Source organism: Miniopterus schreibersii (assembly GCF_964146895.1).
Source record: "Miniopterus schreibersii genome assembly, chromosome: 1".
Lineage (NCBI taxonomy): Eukaryota > Metazoa > Chordata > Mammalia > Chiroptera > Miniopteridae > Miniopterus > Miniopterus schreibersii.
In genome coordinates, this window is record NC_138101.1 from 133,880,665 (window position 1) to 133,900,163 (window position 19,499).

The following is a 19,499-nucleotide window of genomic DNA, read 5'->3' on the forward strand; positions in this document are numbered from 1 at the left end:
CCAGCATTAACAGCATCAAGCTACTTCCAGTAAAGTAACACTTTATCCAGCCCCTTGCTAATCAGTTTCTGCAGAAGTCTCCACACTCAGATTAAAGCAGTTTTAGTTGAATCTAGTTAAAAGGCATACCCTCAAATGCTTAACAAGTCACATAAAGTAGTACAATAAACGATCAAATGCTAAATTAAGTGGTCAACTATCCACCTGAGAATTCAGAACACAAAGTGGGTTAAGGATCCGTGGATACAGAACAGAGCCATTTTCTATGATTATTGGCGAGTCTAGGTCTGAGGCAATGACAATAAACAAAACATCCTGAGAACATGAGTCAATGGCACATGCAGGAAGTTTAAAATATTTGAAACCCTGTACGTAATGGAGAATCTATGAAGGCTTGAGTGGGGTAATTATAGCACCCAAGGATTTTAAGACCAATCTGACATTAGAAAATGGAAAAATTAGGTTATTAATATGACCAAGTAACTAAACCATTAAATTTAAGGAAACTAAAACAATGAAAGCTGGTTTTGAAGTCCATGTTAATGGAATGACCCAAAATAAGTTAGCTGGTATCATGTGGTCACTGCATGGCTAAGACAGTATGTTTTGCAATTGTCTGTTAGCTAAATGTTATTTTTCTTAAGCTTACTATGGGGTAAAGGCGGCAGGATAGACTACCAAGACCCCCGTCTACGAATCTAGTATTGCTGGTGTGGATACTTCATTTGCACATAAGTTTTATCAGAAGCACACACAGAATTGCTATTAAATCATTCTAATCTGGCCATTCTTTTACTTCCCAAACTCATTTAATTTACCTCTCAAATTCCAATCAGGGCTACATGCTATCCAGAAAACTATCATTAACTAAACACATAATGTTGCTGCTAGTTAACAACTCCTACTCCTTAATTCGTGAGAACTTCCCTTCCACACCAGCACTTTCACAAAGGAGAATTAACAGCCACCTGAGATATGAGAGAATAGGAAGATAGATAAATATTCCTTACACTCAAAAGGCCAAACAATTTTTATTTTCAAAAACAACTTTATTCATGACACATATTTAAAAAAAACTCCCACCCCCTGGAAATGAGCTAAAAAAATAAACAAAATCCACCTCCCACACCTCCCTGTGCCCACTTCCTCCCATTCCCTCCAAATAAAAGGGAAAAAAAAAGCAAAGAAAAAAAAAACAAAAAAAAACAAACAAAAAAAAACCTGAAAAACAAAATAAGTCCCCAAACCCCCCAAAACAAGGTAGTGCATTTCCCCAGGGGGAAGGGGAATTTACACTGGAGCCGCTGGGAGCGGAACGGAGATCTTCCGGCTACAGAAACCTGCAAAGAAAGACACTCAAAACAGAAAAAAGAAACACAAAAGGAAACAAAATAGATCACCAGGCAATCTGAAGGAACAGGGAGCCAGAAAAGAGGGGTGGGGTGGGTGGTTGACCTGGCAGGACAGGAGCAGGCAGGAGGGTACTGTGAAAGTGAGGGAGAAGATGGAGGGAAGGTAACAAGCAGAACAGTTTGGTGTCCTCCAGAGCCCTGGGTTATAAAAAAAACAAAAACCCTCCTACCATCCATGCCCACCTACCCTTGAGCAGCCCCCAAAGGGGTGAAGTGGGACAGGGAAACAGTAGGAGCAGCTTGCGCAGTTGAGTCGAGTCCATGGCGAATCCCCAGAGTGAATGAGCAGCCCCCTGCCCCACTCCCTGGGCCTTCCCCTACTCCCCAAAGCAGGTCCCTCCTCAGCAGTTAGTTATGGGATTCTCCCCCCTTCCACAGTATATCTTTTTTTTTTTTTAATATTTTTTTTTTCCATCAAGGTCATCTTCTGTTTTTCTTTTTTTTTTTTTAATTCTTTTTTTTTTCCTTCTTTCCTCTTTTTTTCCTCTCTCTCCTCCTAATACACACTTTTTTTAGTAAGGGGAATACCATGAAGTCGCTCTAGCCCGGCCCCTGGAAGAAAGAAGGAGAGTTAGGTGTTAACATGATCACTAGATAGTTCAGTACAAGCCCCTCCCCATGGGCCCTCGCCCCAGTTACTGTGAAGGGAAGGGGGGAAAGAAATTTCCAAGTGTCCTAAAACTGACCCCACAATCCCAGAAACAGTGACACAGCTGGCAAATGGGAGGGGGGAATTAAAAAAATACTTCTCCAAACAGTGGCAATAGAGAAGTGCATCTGAGACAAAGGAGCAAGAAAAAGGACTCTGTACAGTTCTCAATTCTCCACAGCTCTTAAACCCTAGGCCCTGAACAACAGATCCTAACTCATGGGAGCAGACAGGCAAATATTATGAAAAGCCCACGTCTATATGCCTAACTTACCTATTTAAATGAAAAGAGACAGAGGTAAAGCAAAGCAACAACATGGGCAGCACACTAGGCTCAGTGAGAAAATTAACCTTGCAAAAGACTGGCTCAGTTAAAGAGTAAATATCTCAATATCCTCCCACATGGCTGTTGAAAGAGAATCAACTAGCCTCTGGTATTCTTCCAAGGGACATTCAAACGTCAACCTCTTCCTAACTGGGAAAAGTAAAAATGTCCAAGCAGTAATTCTCACTGCTCTGAGGCCCTGTTCTTCCAAACCTCCTGTGTAAACCCATTCACTGCCTCCAACTCTCAAGGAAAATCATGCTGGGGGAAGACGCATCTCTCAGAACAGAGTGGAGAGATCCAGCCCTTATCACCAATTCCTGCTCCAGAAAAAGATGACGAGACTGGCCTCCTGGCCTGGCCTGCAACTACCTTCCTCACCCTGCACAGGCAGGAGACCAAATCCCTGGAGACCAAGGGGAGGGTTAGGGAGGGAGGCTCCTCAGATCAGGAGAGAAGGAAGCATACAGGGTTCATGGGAAGCGGGGGAGAGGAGCAGCCCATCTATCCTGACCTGTAGACGCGACCCCGGGGCCTGCTGTTAAAACCACTGTAGAATCGAGAACGGGAACTATTGTAGTTGGTGGTCCGGGCACGGTATCGGGCTCGTGGGAAACCCCGGTCTGTTGTGCTGATGCCTGGTCTGTTGGTTCGTTTTGGGATCACCTGAGAGTGAAAGATGTACAACATAGAGCTTCAGTCAACCTGAAGAGTTTACATAGAACCAAAATAGCAATGAGCATGGGGCTTACCTTGATTTGTCTTCCTCTAAATAGGGACTCATCTAAGGCCAGGGAAGTCCTCACTGACTCTTTGTCTGAGAACTCTATATATGCAAACCTGAAAAAAGTGTCACTTTAGCTATCTGAGAATGCAAATAGTAGCTCATAGGTCAAATCCAACTTGCAGGCATACTTTGTTTGGGTACAATGTGTTCACGTTTTAAATTATTGGTCAAAATCTAAAGCAAAATTTTAATCAAGACTTCCAGCTACTCTTGGAAAATTATAAAACAGGGTATACAAGACCTGAATTTCCATGTGGTGGAACCAGCTAGGGCCAAGCAGAAGCTGTCCCTCCCCTTCTAGTTCATGATCCCATCCATACCTAGCCTTCATCTTTGTTTTGTCTGGCTTCTGAAGGTATTTATGTGCAACCTCTGCATATCAAATGTGGGCAAAAGTAGGTTTACAGTTGTGAGTACTCAAAACAGTTCGTTCTCCTACTATACATCTTTCCATACAAGTCACTGTAAACCTACCTTTGCTCACCTCTGTACATCAACATTAATGCCTTATCTTAAAAGACAAAGACCACTTGTTTGAACAAGTTAACTTAGTGCTTAATATAAAATAATCTATTTTAAAATTGTGATTAAAATGACCCCAATATATTTCCATACTTACCCTTTGGGATGGCCACTAAATTTGTCACAGAGTATGGTAACACGGTTGACTGAACCGCAGCCATGAAAGTGTGCTTCCAGCTCTTCTGCTGTTGCACCATAGTCCACCTGTGGGGGTATATGTGTGTGTGTGGTGGGGTACATTTAAAAGGTACTGGACAAATTCCCATCTCAATAGATACACTGTTTAGCCTTTGGGGTAGGCCATCCATATAGACTAAGGCACATCAAATCTGGTTCTCTAAGGAACTAATTAATCTCTTTTCTTTCCAAGCCCAAAGGCTCTGCTGATTGCTATTACCTTTTACCTTCTCCCAACCCTCCCCCTACACCCCCAAATCCACCACCTATCCTGGAGATGTTTTTTTAATCCTCACCTGAGGATATTTTTTCCATTGCTTTTTCAGAGAGAGTGGAAGGGAGAGACGGAAAGAGGGAGGGAGAGGGAAACATCGATGTGAGAGAGACACATGGATTGGCTGCCTCCTGCATGCGGCCTGACTGGGGCTGAGCCTGCAACCAAGGTACATGCCCTTGGTCAGAACTGACCGGGACCCTTCTGTCCGCGGGCAAACACTCTTAACTACTGAGTTAAACTGGCTAAGACTTGGAAATGTTCCTTTCACGACTCCTATTAAATAACTCCCCAAGATAAGAGCTCCCACCAATCCCAATCTGGGCCCTAGTACATACATTGCCAACATAGATGGAACGGGCATCAGCCTCCATCTTCTCCTCAATAGACATGATCACTGGGCCAGCTTTGAAAATAAAAAAAGAATCAGAAGAAAACACTTGTTTTCTATTTGACCAATATACGCACCACCACCACCACTAGTGAAGATGAAGATTTTGGTCCATTCTTTGCTACACCCATTACCTAGAATAGTGCCTGGCACACAGGAGATGCTAAGTATTAGACAGATTAAGAAACAAAATAACACATTCGCTTAAAAAAACACACAAAGAAAACAGTACAGGAATCCCTTCCCGTCCCGAAATCAAGTCCCTACTGAATAGCTTTGGTTGAAATGATTTGAAAAGTGAACAAAATTAAATGGGCTGAGTCTTGACATTTTTTGGTTAATGGGGAAGCTCCTGCAGCTGAGCAGTTTATCTCAGGACTCCTAACTAAAGGGTCTCCAACTTAAGGAAGAACTATTAAACTTGAAGGTCAAATGCCAGCTGGCAACCTCCACAAAGCGTAGAGGTAGACTAAGAACAATGAGAAATATATTTGTAACAGGGACAAAGGGAAGCACAAGACTACCATCACCAAAACATAGCTTCTGTCCCACAAAGGTCAGAGGAATACACAATGGACTATGACCGCCGGCACCTGACTAGTAATTGCTCAGCCAAGCAGCTCCAAGGTGCGGACCACCTAATCCCATATAACCCGTGCTCCCACAACCCTTCCAATCCGAGGACCCCGGCTCCGCGTGCAACCGCCAGTTACTCACCATTGCCTGGAGGTGGACTCATATTCATCTGCTTCTCTACCTCATTCTGTAGCTCCTTTAACTTCTCAGCTTCTTCCTCCATCTCTCTGACTCGAGCTTTGATCGCTTCCAGCTCCTACAATGAGTGGAGAAGGTATGGAGAAGAGCTTAAGAGGAACCAACGCAGGGGCTCTGCCTGCTCTCGCACCGCGCGCGGCCCCAACCATGCTCGGCCATTTCCCTCACCCCACGCGAGAGTCATTATGAAAAGAAATGCAAGCTACCTTCTGTAGAACAACACTAGAGACCCATGACGCCCGAATCAACCCGGCCGGGCCTCTTCTGGCGGTCGAGGATCCGAGCCGGGCCCCAGCCACGTTATTCCCCGCCCACCCGCACCCCCCCGCCTGCCTCCCGCTCGCCTGAGCTCTGGGCCTCCCGTGACACGGCCGGTCGCCGACCAGCTCGTTCGCCCTCCTTCCCTCACCGGGTCTTCAATGGCGCCGTCGCCCGGGTCACCCTCGACCAGTCCCGGCTCCTCCTCCTCCTCTTGGCTGCCGGGGACTCCCGAGCCAGGCCCAGGGCCTGGAGCTCCCGGTGGTGCGCGGGGCCGGGGCGGCTCCTCTTCAGGCTCGGGCTCTGGCTCGGGCTCCAGCAGCAGCTCCTCAGGCTCCAGTTCCTCAGACTCCAGGCCGTTCCCGTAGTCCCCTGCGCCCCCCGGGGCCCCCTCCCCGGCCTCCCCACCGGCCCCGGGCACAAGATGGCGCCGCCGCCCCGGCCCGGAGCCCCGACCGCCCGCAGCCCCCGCTGCCGCTGCCGCCGCCGCCGCCGCCGCCATCGCCGCTCAGACTGGGGCCCGCCGCCCAGCGATTGGAGAACTGTGCGGGCCACGCCGACGACTCATTAGTCAAGCAGCCTGCCCGTCACCACGAGCTAGGACTCCATTGGGGAATATTATTTGGCAATCAAATAAGACCCCACCTCCAAGGCGGGGGATTGCGCCAAAGTCTCAAATCTCGGTAGGTGAAATCCGTCAGTCAATCAACACACGTCCCACCTCCTCCCAAGTCCTTAGGTAACAATACCGCCACACTGTGACGACATTCCTGCTTCTATCGTCTATGGGCGGGCCCGCAAGGTATATGGCGCTCCGTGATTGGTCGCTGGCTTGACAAATGGAAAGGACCAATCTTCCGATTGCTTCGACGCAGAGGCCGTCTCAGATGTCGATTGGCTCGTGAAGGGCTGATACCCGTTTTGTGACAGATGAACCTTGCCCGCGAACGGCCTGCCGGGCTTACCGCAGGGGAAAACCGAGGTCACTTGACTAGTTTTAAGGTGGCCGCCATCTTGTTACTACTGGTTGCCAACTAGGGAGCTCTTGTAAGGTAGAAGCCGGAAACTGGTCTCCTGACCAGAAAAGCACCACTAGGTGGGATGTTGCTGGAGATGCAGGGTTCTGATGGAGCTCCGCAGGAAGGAGCTTACTTTTCCCATTCAAGTTATTGGTACATCATCCACCAGGTCTCCCAAACCAGAAAGCAGGGAGGAATCCTTATTCCAGAGCTACCAGCACGAGTCCTGTCGGTTCTGTCTCCCTGCACAGGCATATTTTCCGAGACCTCTGTGCATGCCCCAGTTTCAGCCTGTTCCTTCCCTTGCTTGGAGTATTTGCTACAGCCCCCTAATGGGTCTCCCGGCTTCCAGTGTCGCCCCTCCAATCGGCACCACTCCCAGGCTGAGTTTCCACCCCCTTGCTGTCCAGGTAGTCTCAAAAATTCCTCACCGTGGCTTAGAGACCTCAGGACTAGGCTACTGCGCTAATGTTATTTCCACACTCCTCGTTCCAGGGGGTGCACTGAGCGCATCGGTGGCTCTCTACATGCAGTCCCCCTTTAACAAGACCGTCGCAAACCTCAGCATCACCGCTATGAGACGCCTTCCACTAGCCTCCCCTGGCCCATTACGAGCGGGCCTACTTCACTGTGCTTAATCATTTTGTGCTGTGTTTCCTAACTAGGTTCGGAGAGCTTGGAGATAAGAAGCTGGATCCTGTTTATATTTGCATCTCCACTGTGGGGCAATATGCCTAGACATAGTTAAGTGTCCAATAATGTTTGCTGACCGAAGGCTGCATTGACTGGGGACCTGGGGACCACCCTTCACCTTAAGTGCTTTCCCAGCCCCCAAACCCTCCTTCAGATCCCAGAGGAATTTCTCCAGTCAGGTTCCCACCACACCGTTGCACTATTAGATACCAATGAGACCTAGTCTTGGAAGGTAGGGTTGCCATATTATAGTAGTGATCCTATGCATTTGTTAAAAAGGAAGGAACGGCGGTGCTATGTCAGCAAGAGGGATGTTTGTAGCCAAGCTATGGTTTGAAAGCCAGATTAATGTGAGCCCAACCAAATAGTTAACCCCAATAGGAGCAGGGGCATTTGGACTAGAGGAGATCCCTATTTGCTAAAGCAAGAGTCAAAAGCTTCTCAGTGTACTCCACTCTTCCCTCCTCACTCTCATTTTTTCTCACAAATCCTTACCTCAGGAACAGGGGAACTTGGAGCAGTCACAATTACTTAAAATTTCACTGAAAATTGCTTCCTCGGCCATCTCAGCTTCAGTGGTCTGGGAGAACTAAGTTCAGCATGGAAGACAAGCTCTAGAAGAATGTGAGTTCACTGGAAGAAAAACCTTTTCTGCTGTACTTAACCCAGTCAAGGTTTGGATGTTTTAGCGGGATCTAGTTTAATCTAAGCAAACCAATGAAGGGAAATGGGATATATTTTTTTAATGCCTTGAATCCTAATTTTGTTGAGCACTCGATTTTGTAACAGGCACTATCCTAGCCTCTCTACTATATTATTTCATTGCATTCTCACGACAACCCTATGAAGTATTTCCAAAACCATATTCTTTTTTAGGAATGAGGAAAAACTGAAGTAACTTGCCCAAGTCATGGAACTAATTAGAAGTGAGCAGGGAATTCAAAGCCAGTTTTCAAAACTCATATCGATCAAAATTACTATAAGGTCTGTTTAAAAACACAAAGATTACATTATCTATGATGCTGAAATTGGAGAAAAAAAACAACTAAGTTCCAGCAATAGACAAGTATTCAGGCAAACCATAATTACATCCAAAGATGATTATGTACCTATTAAAAGGTTTTACACATAGTGTGTGATAACATGCAAAATATTTTGTTAGTCCAAAAAAGTAGAATGTAACTTTGTATATAAAGAATGATTAAAACTATGTAAATCTTATTTTTTTAAAAAACAACTTGGGCTGGGCCCACATGGCTCAGTGGTTGAGCATCAACCTATGATTCAGGAGACTGCCATTCGATTCTCTGGTCAGGGCACATGCCCCGGTTGCGGCCTCCATCCCCAGCAGGGGGTGTGCAGGAGGCAGCCAATCAATGATGACTCTCTCATTATTGATGTTTCTATCTCTCTCCCCCTCCCTTCTTCTCTTTGAAATCAATAAAATATATTAAAACAACAACAACAACAAAAACCTTGGGTAAGGAGGGATGGTGTGAAGGAACAAGAACCACTACAGTCTTTTCTTTGGCAATATGTACCAAAAGCTTTTTAAAATGTTGAAATTCTTAACCCAGTAACTGTATTTCTTATAATCTGTCCTAAAGAAATAATATAAAAACTGGAAAAACATTTGAGAATTAGAATATCCATCAAAGTGAAAAAATGTAGACAACTTGAATGTCCAAGCGGGCACTGTCAGGAAAATTACTGTACAAACATAGATGTAATTTTATATAGTCATTATGCCTTTTTTAATGATAAAGAAAAATGCTTGCAATATAATGGTAATTGGAATTGGAGTACACAACATTATATATACAGTATGATCATAAAATATAAGCACAGATAAAAGATGGGGGAAAATATGCCAAAATGTTAATAGTGGTTCTTTCTGGGTAGTAGGATGATGACTAATCTTTCTCTTTATAATTTTCTATGTTCTACGATTTTCCCACAATATCATATATTACTTTTATTTAAAATTAACTCCAACTTCCAAACTTAGTCTAATAAACATGATTACTTTTACAAACATATTTTAAAAGATATTTGTAAAGATACTTCCCTATTGGAAGGCATGAACACCATCTTGCTGATATTTGCCCATTGCCTATCACTGTGCGCTCAATAAGTGGTAACTGAATGAGTTTTCTTCTGTAATAATCTGATTTAATATCTTGCCTGTTAATGATGCATAGAGAATATCAGAGATTAGTTTCCCTCTGAGAATTTTTTAAAAATTTGTATGTTGCCTGGCTGGCATGGCTGTGGTTGAGCATCGACCTATGAACCAGGTCACGGTTGGATTCTAGGTCAGGGCACATACCTGGGTTGCAGACTCGACCCCCAGTAGGGGACATGCAGGAGGCAGCCGATTGATGACTCAATGTATCTATCTCTCCCTCTCCTTTCCTCTCTCTGTAAAAATAATCAATAAAAATTAAAAAAAAATTGTATGTAATGATATGAGATTCACCCATTATGAGTATAATTTTCCTTTAGTAATAACCTATCAATAGAGAGCTGTGGAAGTCTGGGAAAACTGAAACTCAGTGATGTGCCCTAGAAGAAAAAATGTGTTAATAGAAGTGAATGGTCAGTGCAGTTGTGAAAAGCAAAATTAAATCAATAAAATGAGGGCATCTCCAGTTTTGTCCAGGAGGGAAAAGTTTTCTCACTTAACATAAATACTTGGCTTCATGGTAGCTTCAAGCCTATTTTTGACTCCTGCTTTGAAAATAAAATTTTTTTGCTTAATTTTATTTATTGATTGATTTTAGAGAAAACATCTGTTGTTCCACTTATTTATGCATTCATTGGTTGATTCTTGTAAATGCCCTGACGAGACCGAACCCATAACCTTGGTGTATCAGGATGATGCTTTAACCAACTAAGCTATCCGGCTAGGGCTCTGTTTTGAAATTTTTACCAGCTATAATAATCCTCTGTAATCTAGAACTATACTGTTTAATATGGTAGTCACACATGGCTACTGAGCACTTGAAACATGAGTAGTCCAAAATGAGATGTACTGGAAGTGTCAAAATATACACCAAATTTTAAAGACTTAGTATGAAAAAGAGACTGCAAAATAACTTAATTGTTTAATATTAATTACAGGTTGAAATTATAATAGTTTTTAAATACTGGGTTAAATAAAATATTATTGAAATTAGTTTTACCTGAGCTTTTGTTGTTGTTTTTTTTAATCCTCACCCGAGGACATGCTTATTGATGTTAGAGAAAGGGGAAGGGAGAGAGAGAAACACTGATGTGAAAGAGAAACATTGATCAATTACCTTCCAGTACTTGCTCAACCAGGGATCGAACCGGAAACCTTTCAGTGTACAATGATGCTCCAACCAATCAACTGAGCCACACTGGGCAGGGGGTTTTTTTGCTTTTTTTTTTTTTTTAATGTTTTTATTGATTTTAGAGAGAGGAAGAGAGAGAAACATCCATCAGTTGCCTCCTGTAGGACCCCCTACTGGGGAATGAGGCCACTACCCGGGCATGTGCCCTGACCAGGAATCAAACCAGAGACCTCTTTGTTTATGAGTCAATGCTCAACCACTGAGCCACACCAGGCTGGGCTTTTTTTGCCTTTTTAATGAGGCTACTGAAAAACATAAAACTACATATGTAGCCTGTGTTATATTTATACTGGACAGTGTTGATATAGAACCTTGGAGCTTGATCATTTACTTACTCTATTTTGAAGCAGGCTCCAATTCTTACTAATCAAAATCTGGCCCTACCTACTTTAACCCCCTAGGTCTGCCCTTGTATGTAAGTGGGAGGTGGCCATTTAAGAGAAGGAATCTCTGTTGGGCTGCTTAATTTCCATTCTGCTGTTAACTTTTTAAAAACTTTGCACCTGAAAAACTTACTTTAATATACTGTACCAGAAATGTGTTCCTTATTTAAAAAATCAGAAAATACTGACAGCAAAAAGAATAAAACAAAATCACCCATAAAATCCACCACCCAGAGATAATCACTACTGATATTTTGGTATATACCCTTCCTGAAATTTTCAACACAAAAATACATATAGAGGCATGTGCACACACAGTTATTTATTTATTTGGGGGGGATCATACTGTATATATTTTCTAATCTATTTTCTTTTTTATCCAATAAGATACAGAAACATCTTTCCATGTCAATAAAGATATTTTTCCAATTTCATTTTTAATGACTACTCAAGTCACCTTAGAAATGAGGCCTTCCCTGACCATTGTATTTAATATTGAAATCTATACATGCTTACTTACACCTTCCAATCCCACCCTAATGAATTTTTTCTTCATAGCATTTGTCACCTAACATGAAATGTTAGTGAATATTGTGAAATTTATTTACTGTTTGTTTGTTTCTCTTACTAGAATGTAAGCAACATGAAGGCAGAAATCTATGCCTGTTTGTTCACCTCTCTACTTCAGTGCCTAGAACTGTGCTTAACACAGAGAAGATGCTTGAATGTTTTGTTACATGAATGACTGAATGAAGAACTATATAGTATTTGATTATATTGTTTTCTGGTTGATTTTTAAAATGTTATTTATATCTCACTTATATCCACATTTAAGGCAGCTTTTAAAGTTTTCAAAGGATCTGATCTTAAAACATAGAGTATCTACAATCCATCAATTTGCTAAAAATTATAACTAAATGTTGCTTAACTTTTACCAAAAATACCATTTGGAGAAGTAACATTCACAGAAAACTGTCTGAAAGATAATCATCTGTCCATTTAGATAGTCTAAAAGTTAGCCCTACATTAAACTATAGCATCACAGAGCATATTTTGGCAAAATTGTGATGAAACTAATAGGACAAGCATAGGACCTACTGAATCCCCATTTGGTGTTTCTATAAGAAACAGTGACACAAAACAACATATTTGCTCTCAGGTATTAAAGATGGTGGTGTCCTCTACATCACTCAGTGTCTTCTCAGAAGAGCCACAAAACTTTTTGCCCATCTTGGAAACTGATATGCTTTTACAAATCCTAAGAGGAATGTGAATCTCATTGTGTTTTCTAATTTGCTTTGGATGCCAAGAAATTCAGAACCGAATTCATAGCCTAGCTTTAGTATTTGGGAAAACTGCTTATAGAATGCCTTCTGTGCATTAATTTTCCCTTTGCTTTCATTTTATTATGTTTCAATTTTCCCTACTTTAAAAATCTGTATTTTCCCATGTTTTGTCTTTTGAGTATTCTAATAAGATGTTGCAAATGCTTTTTGGCAAATATAAATCAATCATTAACCAATAACACTGCAGTGGAGATAAATGTGCTAGCTATTATAGCCTGATGATATTAACTATTGATAGCATCTAATTCCCCTTTCCCCTAGTGCCATGATCACCAAGCCACTCTCAGATTTTAAGATGGCTTGCCCTGTAGATTTTTCTACAGAGAATGGAAATGCAACCCTGGATTCCTCTAAGCAGTATATTTCTTACTACAATTTAACAAATAAACCCAAATATCACTTTATTGCACTAGATTATAGAAAGACTAAAAAACTCCTACTTGTAATTTAAAATTAGGATCCCTATTTCTGTCAGACATGATTTTGATGTGGTCCTAGACGAGAAGTACAGAAGGATGGGCTGAATAATTCCTGTAGTTTCCATCCAACTTAGCAGTTCGCATTAAAATGTCTGAAACCAAATGTCTCAGGGGAACAGGAAAGGAAGCAGGGACTCCATTTTTGCCAGACTTATTTTAAGTCTGAAGTAGGCAGCAGGGTATATTAGGGAGAAATGCTTATTATCACATACTACTGATTAGAGGCTGAACTACAACTAGGGACTTGATTGCCATCACACAAAGATATTTGGTAGGTTTTCTTTTGGTTTTTCTTTGTGGCCGTCCCAAAGTACCATATCACACACCCTCTTAAGGCTTGGGCTGGCAGAGCTGGAGTTCTTGGCTTTGGGCATTTGACAGAGGTGGGATAGGGGAACAACTCTGATTTTCTTTTTCTATCTCAACACTTTCCAAAATCTCTATTACTCTAATTCTTGCCTTTAACAAGGGCATGAAGAGATGACTGGATCAAGAAATGTCCTGACCCCAAGGCTATACAGTGTAGAAGTCACAAACCCTACTCAGTCCTTCTCATTAAACTTCTGGGCTTTATTTATTTATTTATTTATTTATTTATTTATTTTTAATACGACCATTACATATTACACAAAAATAAAAGTCAAATGAACTTGGTATTTATAAATTATTAAATAAAAATACAGGAATATATATTTATATTTATAGAGCTTTTTTCTTTTCTTCTAAACTAACCAGATCTGTTCTCCCGCCATTTTATGATTTAAAAAAGTAAAATAGTGTATGCCCTAGAATAAGTGGGGAGTGGGCTTAATATTTGCAGGACCCAGTTGCTCTACTTCTGCTCCTTCCTTGGCCTAAGCAAGTCCCTATTTGTCCCTTTGGGCTCTGAAGAGAAGGAAAACACCCTCTCCACCTATTTAATCTCTGCAAAATGGCAATTAGATTTATTTCCCTTACTTAAAAAAAAGAAATGGATTTAAAAATTGGGAGCCATACTCAGCCTTCCTGGCCAAGAACTAATCCCAAGGAACTATATGGCTCTAGAAGAGAGTCTCTACTTTTCCCTGACAGAAGAGTCTCTGGGGTTTCCATTGCCCCTCAAACTAAGAAGGGCAGGATCATTCAGAACAGCCCACTGTGGTCCCATCCAAGCTATGCTTCTGGGAACCCAGACCAAGCCCCTTACACTTTCAGAAAACAGCCTGTCCTTCCACCCAGGTGTGAAGGCCTCAGAGCAGGGCATCTCAGTAACCATGGTCCCTGCTGCCCCTGTTTGCTAAAGGCCCCCCAGAAGAGCTAACATGGAAAGGCGTCCTGTAGTAGAGGGTAGGGTGATGAGTCTGCCCTAAACCTAGGGGAGCACAGGCTCCAATTTGGAGCTGATGGTCTAGTCAGTGGTTTTCCAACTTTTTTCAGCAGCAAACCCCTTAATGCAAATAAAATCTTACCCTGAACCCCGATATGTAAGACAACTACAAGGAGAGCTGCTCTGCGTCCCGCCTTCTTCACCTTCATCTCCCCCAAGCACTCCTGAGGCAACCCCTAGGAAACATTGTGGCTCTGCCAAGCAGTTTGAAAACCACTGGCCTAGTTTGTCCTGAGCAAGTCAGAGACCCCCCCACCCCAACTGCCTGCCACAGAGCAGCTCTGAGTTTCTGGTATCAGCATACTCATGACAGACCAAGTGGCACATGCAGCCTACCACCTCCCCCATAAATACCATTAAAAAGTGCAGCCCTATCTCAAGCACAAAAGTCTGGGCTAAACACCTGAGGCCAATTTTGGTCCCACATTCTAGTGAGTACAACTATGTTGCCACCTTCTGGGACCAAGTGAAAAATCTCCAAGAAGAGTCAACCATGGTCTAGTCTAGCTAAGCTGATCAGTGCTCAGGATCAAGGGTAGGGTTCTAGAGCACTGTGTCTAAAGAAGTCAGCATTGGAGAGCAGCAATTTTAGCACCTTAGAAAGTGCAGCAGTGAGGTCTGGCTCAGGGCATGCATTTGGAGTGAAATAATTTCTCTCTCAAAAGGAAAAGCTATAATCTGAATCTGTTCTAAAGGACTGTGAGCTCTGAAGTTAACATTCGCAGACTCTGAGGTACAGACAAGTAACACCCATGCAAATAGCGTGGCTTCAAAGAAAATATGTTTCCAGATCATGGTAGGTACTCTAGAACCCATACACCTGGCCCTTGATAAAGCAGCACCAAAGCCCACCACACGGAACAGGCCAGTCACAGAGTACACATCACCCTCACACCCATGGGGTTCAGAGCTGGAATGTTCCTCTCAAGGCATCAACAGTCTCACTGAGACATAGTGCAGGACCCAGACTGTATTCTAGATCAGCATGTACATCCACTCTCAGAAGGAAAATTAGAGTCCCAATTTAGAGTTTACGTTTGGGTACAGAAGGTCCCAGAGATAGGGAACACTTTAGGCACCAGTGTGCCCCAGTGGGAGAGGAAGGCAGCAGGCAGGTCCAGCTACCAAAGCCTCTACCCACTGCAGGCTCCGCAGCCCTGCCTTTCTGTCAGAGCCCAGGAGGCAGCAGCAAGTGCATGATGCACAAGGAAAGGGGACCATGAAGGAACAAGGCCAGCTACAGAACTGCTCTTCTCTCCAAAGCCCTGCTATTGACTCTCTGCAGAGAAGTGCCCAAAGCCCTCTCATCTGGATACAGTGTTTCTCCCTCAGCCTTGAGGCTCCAGGACAAGGGGAGGAGGGAAGGGGGGAAGGAGGCAGAGAACTGCCCCGTTCTTGCAAGAGGGAATGTTTTCTCCTTAAAGAATCCCACTACCACCAAATTTGACAAGCAGCCCAGCATGCACATGAGCACACGTGCACATGCACACGCGTGTCCAAGCAGCCCACTGTCACAGCCACATCTCCCTATCACCTGAGAATCTGAGCTTCTATTCAAAGGGATGTGCCTTCTGTGTTTTCCCCAAATCCTACTCATCCGATGGAGATGCCAACCCCTTATGCAAGTCCACCTTCCTCAAGGCTTCAAACCAAGCTCCAGCAAGTTTCCTGTGCCTACATCTACAGGCATGATCCCTCCCACCTCCCCCTAACCCTGGAATGACTCTATCTTCTGGCCCCTTGACTTTCCAAATAACTCCCCAAGGTCTCCAGTTCACTTTTCCAACTGCCTGCTGGCACACTCAGCTCCCTCACACACTACCTTGCCCCTGCCCATCCTTGTTTCATGCCCATCCATTCACCCCACTTCTTTCAAGGGCATTTCTCTGTTTGGTTCCTGCTCTCCTGTCCCCCAGCCACACCTAGCCCCACTTGGCCCAGGACTTTATCACTTGCTAGCAAAAAATGCTCCTACAGTTACCAGGGCCCCCAGTGCCACGGCCCCCGTCAGCACTGTCCTCACTGAGGCCCAGTTCCCCTCCCGCAGGCGTCGAGCCTCCTCCAGGGCCCCGTCCCCGTATAGAGCTGTGAACTCCGCCTGTGGGAGAGAAGGGAAGTAGGAGAAAAAGGAGAAAGGGGTATCAGGAGAGGAAAGAGTAGAGAAAAGAGGAGAGGAAGAGTTCCAGTTCCATTCACTGCAAGCACTACCCCACACCCAGCCCCTCTCTGGCCAAAGCTCCACTGGCTGCAATCCCCTTATCCCCCATGAGCACCTGGCTCATCTGCCTTCCCTGCCTCAGGTGAATCCCACCCTTTCCTTGGCCAAAACTTCTGCTCAGAACTGGCATCCTTTACCTAGACTTGCCTGACCACATCCTATCCCTGATTCCTGCTCCCCTGCCACGTACTCAAGTGTAAAATGTTCCTGATGTCTGGATGCCATTTCTCTGCTGGCACTCCCAGGGGTACTGTGGATTCTGTCCTCTGCTTTAGACCATGAGCCCATCCAGTGATGACTGCATGGCAGCCCTGGAGTTCAGCGTTCAATGTGATGCCTATAGTGAGGGCATCTGATTCCACCCAAATAGGGAGCCTCAGGCCCCATGCCTCATTCATTCCCAGCACAGCCGCCCCCAGCCTCCAGCCAGAGCCCCCTCCCGCTTCTGGAGACCAGCTTTGCAGAGGGATGTGCAGAGCAGCAAGTGAGAAGCTTCTTACCCAGCCCCCACTGCTGTGGATCCAGTCTGCCAGCCGCGTCTCCAGGTAGGCCACCATCCACTCCTGTACTTGTCCCACAAGTGGCTCCATCTCCTTATTGACACTCTCAGCACACAGAGCAGCTCCAAAGACAAAGAAGGCCACAAGGCGGCCCCAGTTGGGGCCCCCTTGGAAGAGTTCATCAGAGACCTGGGTGAAGCGTTGCTGGGCTGAGCCTGGGGTCACATGCAGCTGAGCCGCCAGATCAGAGAAGGTGCGACGGAAGCGGGTCTCGAACTCATCTCCAGCTGCCCGCATGGCTTGGTGCAGCGGGTCAGCTGCTGGGCCCTCTCCGGGGCCGGCTCCACACACATAACCCTTCTGCCTCAGCTTATAGCCTACAAAGTCTGCCACTAGAGCCCGTGTATCTGGGGCCGAGGCTGGGGTCGCCATCCGGGCGGCTGTAACAGTCAAGGATGAAAGACTGGCATGAATATATATGGTCAGAGACCCAGAATGGGGCATTTCAGGTTTGGCCAATCCAATGAGACGGGGAGAGAGGTGGGAGTAAATGCTCAGAGACCACTGGGCAGGGAGAGATGAGAGCAAGGAAATTAAATCATGGTGACGGGCCAGGGCACGAGGGGCTGGCCATTAAATTCGTAATATGCCGAATTAAATGTAAACAAGTAAATTTAATTTAAAACTGCTTTAGATTTTTCCCATAATAAGACAACACCAGTTCTATGACACCCGTACAACACCCCCCTTCGGCAGTACACACCTTTTGGCTAGAGAAGAGGCTTAGGACCTCTCCAGAGGTAGGATGAGAAGATGCTGGCAGAGGCACAAGATGGGGGAGGAGACAGAGGCTGAAGGGAAAGGTGGGGGAACCAAGGGGTTGCCAGGGACAGAGAAGGAAGGGCACACTCACCCAGCCTGGATGGCAGCTCTTAGGACCCAGCGCTGGTGGCAAGGAGCCCCCAGCTGGGGCCTTTCATCCTCCTGGCCAGCGCGGAGCCCTGGGAAGGGGAGGAGGGCATCAGAGCTAGGTGGGGAAGGCCAGGGATCAGGGTCTGGGCTGGGAAAGGCTGGGGCTGCAGCTCCCAGGACCAGGCCTCTGCCTCCAACGCTCTACCAGCTGTGTGGCCGAATCCATGTTTAATGACTGTCCTCCCAGGAAACCCAGGGCCAAGGGCTTCCTGCCGACACCATCTCTACTCCGGGCTCCCCCCAGTGCAGCCCAAAGGCCCAGCTCCTCCCTCACCCCCACCCTCAGCCTGTCTCCAATCCCTCCCGCCTGCCAGGTTAGAGATCTCACGGGTCAGGCCGCCGCCGGGATCCAGGCCGTTTCCTGGTGCAGGAGCTGGGAGGGAGGGAGAGAGGGAGGAAGGGAGGGAAGGAAGGAGGGAGGAGAAAGGGGGGGCGGGAGGGAGGGCCTGGCGCCTGGTGATGATGGGGCCCAGAGATGCGTCCAGAGAGAGGGGCGGGGCTGGGACGCAGGCTTGGGAAGGGCCACAATGCAGGAAGAGAGAGGGCTGCTGGTGGCCAGGAAGAGCAGGGTGGAGAGGGCACCGAGGGCTGGGCTGGGCTGCTTGACCCTGGAGGCTGCCCAGAGAAGCCGTATGGGCCTCAGCAAGCCTCGGAGCAAATTCAGCATTTGCAGGTCTCTGATGTTCCATGCACTTGTTGAACTTTTCAGGCCTGGAGTGGGTGCCTGGAAAAGAGAAGCAGTTCCCATACCAGCAGGAACTGCCTGCCAGGTGCCTTGCCCCGTGGAACTGGCACACACAACATAGTCACTAAACATTTCACTTCCCCTTTTCTCCAGGACCTTTAACCCTGTGGTCTCTTGTAGGCTGTGGCTTTAGCCAGGCATCAGGGAGCCAGGACTTGGATCACAAGCAATTTCTGCAGGTAACTTTTCATGTTCTTTCTTGTTTTTGTAATCAGATTGGTTTTGTTTTTAATTGTTTTTACGCAACACATGAACTTGTTTTCATTATGAAAAAGTCAAACAATATAGAGGTATAGAGAAAAAAGTACAAGTCCTCAATCTCCCTCCCTCTCCCCATCCCACAATTCCTCCTCCTTTCCTGGAAGTTGCCAATCAAGGTTGATGTTTATCCTTTCAGATTACATATATATGTGCCTATTATTTATACATGGCAGTACATTTATACAGGACAGTTCACAGGGTGTGAAGCTGTCTGACCAGAGCTGATCCACACAAGGGCATTCTCAGGTATCCTGATGGGCCCATCAGCTTTTGCAGCTGGCACTTCCTTCAGCTCCATTTGGAGAGATCTCCAACTGAAGGCCAGAAAGAGGTAACCCAGTTCTCCTTTCCTGCCAGTTCCCTTTGCTTCTGCCTTCAGTCCAAGCCTCGGTATTCCTATCTGCCCCTCTGGTTACTGGCCAAGCAAGGTCTTTTCTGTAACATTAATAATAACTAACACATTTTGAAGACTTCTTAGGTGCCAAGTGCTTTCTTTACGTGCATATTTTATCCTCACACCAGTCCTTATTCTGTTTCCTCCTCATTCGATGGATGAGGGAAGTAAGGCTTG

At 45.4% G+C, this 19,499-nt stretch overlaps 1 protein-coding gene across 3 annotated transcripts; it reads right to left on the reverse strand.

Moving 5' to 3' along the window:
* Positions 1 to 1,028: 1,028 nt before the first annotated feature.
* LOC308564101 (bcl-2-like protein 2) lies at positions 1,029 to 18,326 on the reverse strand. Of its 3 annotated transcripts, none has more exons than XM_081151807.1 (7): positions 5,721 to 6,087; positions 5,255 to 5,369; positions 4,485 to 4,552; positions 3,793 to 3,899; positions 3,139 to 3,226; positions 2,901 to 3,052; positions 1,029 to 1,964 (listed from the first exon to the last, which is right to left on the reverse strand). In XM_081151807.1, exons 1-7 carry the CDS (start codon positions 6,069 to 6,071, stop codon positions 1,925 to 1,927), a joined length of 921 nt encoding a protein of 306 aa, XP_081007933.1. In that variant the 5' UTR covers positions 6,072 to 6,087; the 3' UTR covers positions 1,029 to 1,924. The 3 variants fall into 3 exon arrangements, with proteins under 3 accessions (XP_081007933.1, XP_081007935.1, XP_081007934.1); XM_081151809.1 differs by lacking the exon at positions 5,721 to 6,087 and adding an exon at positions 5,518 to 5,715; XM_081151808.1 differs by lacking the exons at positions 1,029 to 1,964; positions 2,901 to 3,052; positions 3,139 to 3,226; ... (2 more) ...; positions 5,255 to 5,369; positions 5,721 to 6,087 and adding exons at positions 16,091 to 16,330; positions 16,951 to 17,390; positions 17,864 to 17,951; positions 18,251 to 18,326.
* Between the last annotated feature and the right edge of the window lie 1,173 nt (positions 18,327 to 19,499).

What these genes read in the sequence shown, in the direction of transcription:
- LOC308564101 (XM_081151807.1), bottom strand. Translation starts at nt 6,071, where the DNA reads ATGGCGGCGGCGGCGGCGGCGGCAGCGGCAGCGGGGGCTGCGGGCGGT. An exon ending in GTTCCATCTATGTTGGCAAT is followed by an intron (nt 3,900 to 4,484) that starts GTATGTACTAGG and finishes ATACCCCCACAG; the next exon opens with GTGGACTATGGTGCAACAGC. An exon ending in TTAGAGGAAGACAAATCAAG is followed by an intron (nt 3,053 to 3,138) that starts GTAAGCCCCATG and finishes TTTCACTCTCAG; the next exon opens with GTGATCCCAAAACGAACCAA.